The sequence below is a fragment of the Myotis brandtii genome, unplaced genomic scaffold (genome assembly GCF_000412655.1).
Source record: "Myotis brandtii unplaced genomic scaffold, ASM41265v1 scaffold187, whole genome shotgun sequence".
NCBI classification, from domain to species: Eukaryota; Metazoa; Chordata; class Mammalia; order Chiroptera; family Vespertilionidae; genus Myotis; species Myotis brandtii.
Window position 1 is genome coordinate 481156 of NW_005356944.1, and position 3027 is coordinate 484182.

The window sequence follows — 3027 nt, forward strand, 5'->3', positions numbered from 1 at the left end:
CCCCCATCTCCCTGTCCCCCCACCCCACACACATCATCCCGTCGGATTTTCTGTGTCTTTAGAGTCTCTCTCATTCACTTGTTCGTTGTCCGTCTCCCACTTCCAAACCGTGAGCTCCGCGGGGCCGAAACCTGCCGGACCCGCGTGCTGCGGAGGCTGGCGGTGGAGCGGGCGTGCTCAGCGGCAAACCCGCGTGTGCGGAGCACATTACCGGACCTCGCCGAGCTCTCGGCGTCGGTGTCAGACCCATAGGAGGTGGTCCCTCACTCCTGGCTGAACAAATGACTGAAGGAAGGAATGAACGGCTTCCTTTGTGCCTACATTTCCTCCTGAGGTTGTGGCGAAGATTAAATAGGAAAATGCATAGAAGGTTCAATGACTGCATCACAGAGGTTCATTGAAGTCCCACAAATACAGATGCAGATCAGCTTGCGATGCCAGGCCCCTGACACGGTCTCTACTCATCCCCTACCTCCCCTTAGACACCACCCAATAGGGTTGTGCAGCTCCTCTGGGATGCTCCCGCCGATGGCAGGCTCACTCTCCAGTTTCCAGCAGAGTATCGAGGTCCGAGAGGCAGTGTTTCTGTGTCCACCCCTCACAGACACCTCTCTGGATGCCCAGAAGCCCTCTGCAGCAGGAGGGATTGAGAGAGGTTGAGACCCTAGCCAAGCTCAAACCCAGGACTTTAGGCTCACCCAGTGGTTGGAGAGAAGAGAAGGCAGGACCTGGGAATGGGGAAGATGCAGAGGGGTTGGAGGTGTGCTTCCCTGGGAGGGGCCTGGCTCACTGGGTTGTGGGCAGGCTCACCAAGCTCAGCCTGGGGCAGGTAGAGTGAGGGGAGGCCTCCTCCCTCCCTCAGCCTCCCCTCTGGCCTTAGTCTCCCTTGGGGGGGGCGGGGGGAGGACAGGCAGGGGAGGGGTAGACCCTTGTCCTTATAGATTAGGCAGGATCCACCCTTTCCACCAGGAACCCCATTTCTGGCCTGGCTTCCTGACCTCCTGCTGTGAGCCTGGACTGTTAGGAGGGGCAATTTACCCAAGTCCGAATTCCCCAGCACACTCCATCTTACCACCGGTCTACTCTTTCTGAACGGGAACATTGATTAGGGCCTTGGAGTCCTCCCGGTTAAGGAGGAGGTATACCACAGCTTGCTGTGGGAGTGGGGCCTAGAGGCCATGAAGACCTAGGTACCAGCCCTAGCTCTGCCCTCCAGGTGCTGTGACCCAGAGGCTGACCTTCCTGTCCTTCCTCCCTTCAGGGCTGGTGTGAAGGCTTCCTGTCACGTCCAAACTTCATGGGGAAAACCCCTGTGGGTTCTCTGGGCAGAACAGGGAGGATCCAGTATGCCCTTCCTATCTTTCCCTCTCTCCACCTCCAATGCCACCCCCAGGGCACTCCCAGATTCCTGGGGCCAACTCCCTGTCCATCAGTCCCTTCCCATGGCCACCCACACTGAGAAGAGTGAGTGCAGATGGCCATGCTGGCCCGCAGCCTTCTCGGAGGCTGGGCTGCCTTGCACCGAACCTGGGTTCGTTCACATCCTGCCCAGTAGGGTTCGAAGACGTGGGCAAGTCACTTACCTACCCTGAGGCTCCTCCAGGGGCTGCTTCTACTGACCTCCAATGTTGGGGGGCAGAGCGCTCAGTGCTCCGTGCCCACATCCCAGCCCTAGACTTCCTGCCCGACTCCCCCTGGGACTGGAGGGTGCCGCCATGGCTGCTCCTCATCCTTCCAGCCTCAGGCTGTGGCCTCCCCAGCCCCACCCTTCCTGGGGTCCCAGCTCCCCTCCACCAGAGTGCTCCATCAGCTCAGGCTGCTTTCAGTGCCTCCTTGAAGCAGAGACCCTGGGAGGGTCCCGTGGGCCGTGACCGCTCCCTTAATCGAAGGTAGAGGCCGGAAAGGCGGCCTTCCTTCCACCATTACCGCTTGCCGAGAAACCCTATTACCATTACCAAGGCTGGAAGAAAGTGTCCGAGGAGGAGGGAGCCCTTTAATAGGGGCAGCCCTGGCCTCAGGAGACATGGGTGGGAGGAGAGGCTCAGGCCCAGGAAAAAGTCTCTGTTTTTTGAAGGAGCTACTGCCCAGTGCTTCCATGAGGTGCACCTGTCCGAGGCCTAGGCCCACCGCTCAGACCCCAAAGCTCAGGCCCTGGCTCCAGGCCCTGCGAGCCCCAGCGCTGGCTGGCAGGCACCCCGCCCCTGAGTGGATCCATGCCCTTTCCTCCTTTCTCCCTGATGCCCCCACACCCTGCTAGCCATCCTTTAGATGCCCAGCTTCCTGTAGCCAGGGGTCATAGGTTACCCACCCATTTTATTTAATTCTGGACCAGGTGACGGAGGCACAGAGAGACTAGGTCCTGTGGGAGCAGAGGCCAGTGTCCACCCTGCATGCCTGGCTATGCCCAGGAGACGTGGCCGCTGGTCTCTGAGGGGCACCGCTCTGCGGCTTTGCTGAGAGATGAGGATGACAAGCCCCGACCCCCTTTCTTTTTCTCCTCAGGGGCAAGGAGTGGAGGGATCACAAGCTGACCTCAGGACACAGGGCTGAAAACCTCCTACAGAGCTGTGTGACCTTGGGCAAGTCCCTTCCCCTCTCTGGGCCTCCAGTGGAGAATAATCACACCTCACAGGGCCTTGGCCAGAGACAGGGAGATCCCGGAGGTTAGGGTTGGTGTCCCACGCGGTTGGGATTTGAGGAGAGCCGGTTCCAGGCAGGACTCCCCTTAGCGGGCTGAGAGCCTGGGGCAAAGAGGCCTGCAGGGCACACTGCTCCTTGACTGACCCCTCCTCCCCCAGAACCAGCTTCGTCTTTTCTGGGTTTCTAGGTGACTTGGCTGGCCCCTCTGGATGAGTTCTACTTTAAACTTGCTGCTGCCACTGCCTCTGTATTGGGGGGGCTCCCACAGGGGCCCCCAGGCAGGAGCCCCCCCAGCCAAGCCCTGCGGGAGGGGCTGCAGCCCCATCCATCCAGCGCCCATGCTCCTTCCTCCTCCCATCCCTGGAACAAAGATTTCAGGGCACCTGC

General features: G+C 60.1%; 1 protein-coding gene across 1 annotated transcript in view; it reads right to left on the reverse strand.

Moving 5' to 3' along the window:
- PPP1R14B (protein phosphatase 1, regulatory (inhibitor) subunit 14B) overlaps window positions 1–1717 on the reverse strand; it is a 5026-nt gene extending 3309 nt beyond the window's left edge. Inside the window, exon 1 of the mRNA XM_005864441.2 lies at window positions 1621–1717. Within this exon, the coding sequence (XP_005864503.1) occupies window positions 1621–1717 (97 nt within the window). The remainder of the gene's footprint in view (window positions 1–1620) is intronic.
- Window positions 1718–3027: the final 1310 nt, after the last annotated feature.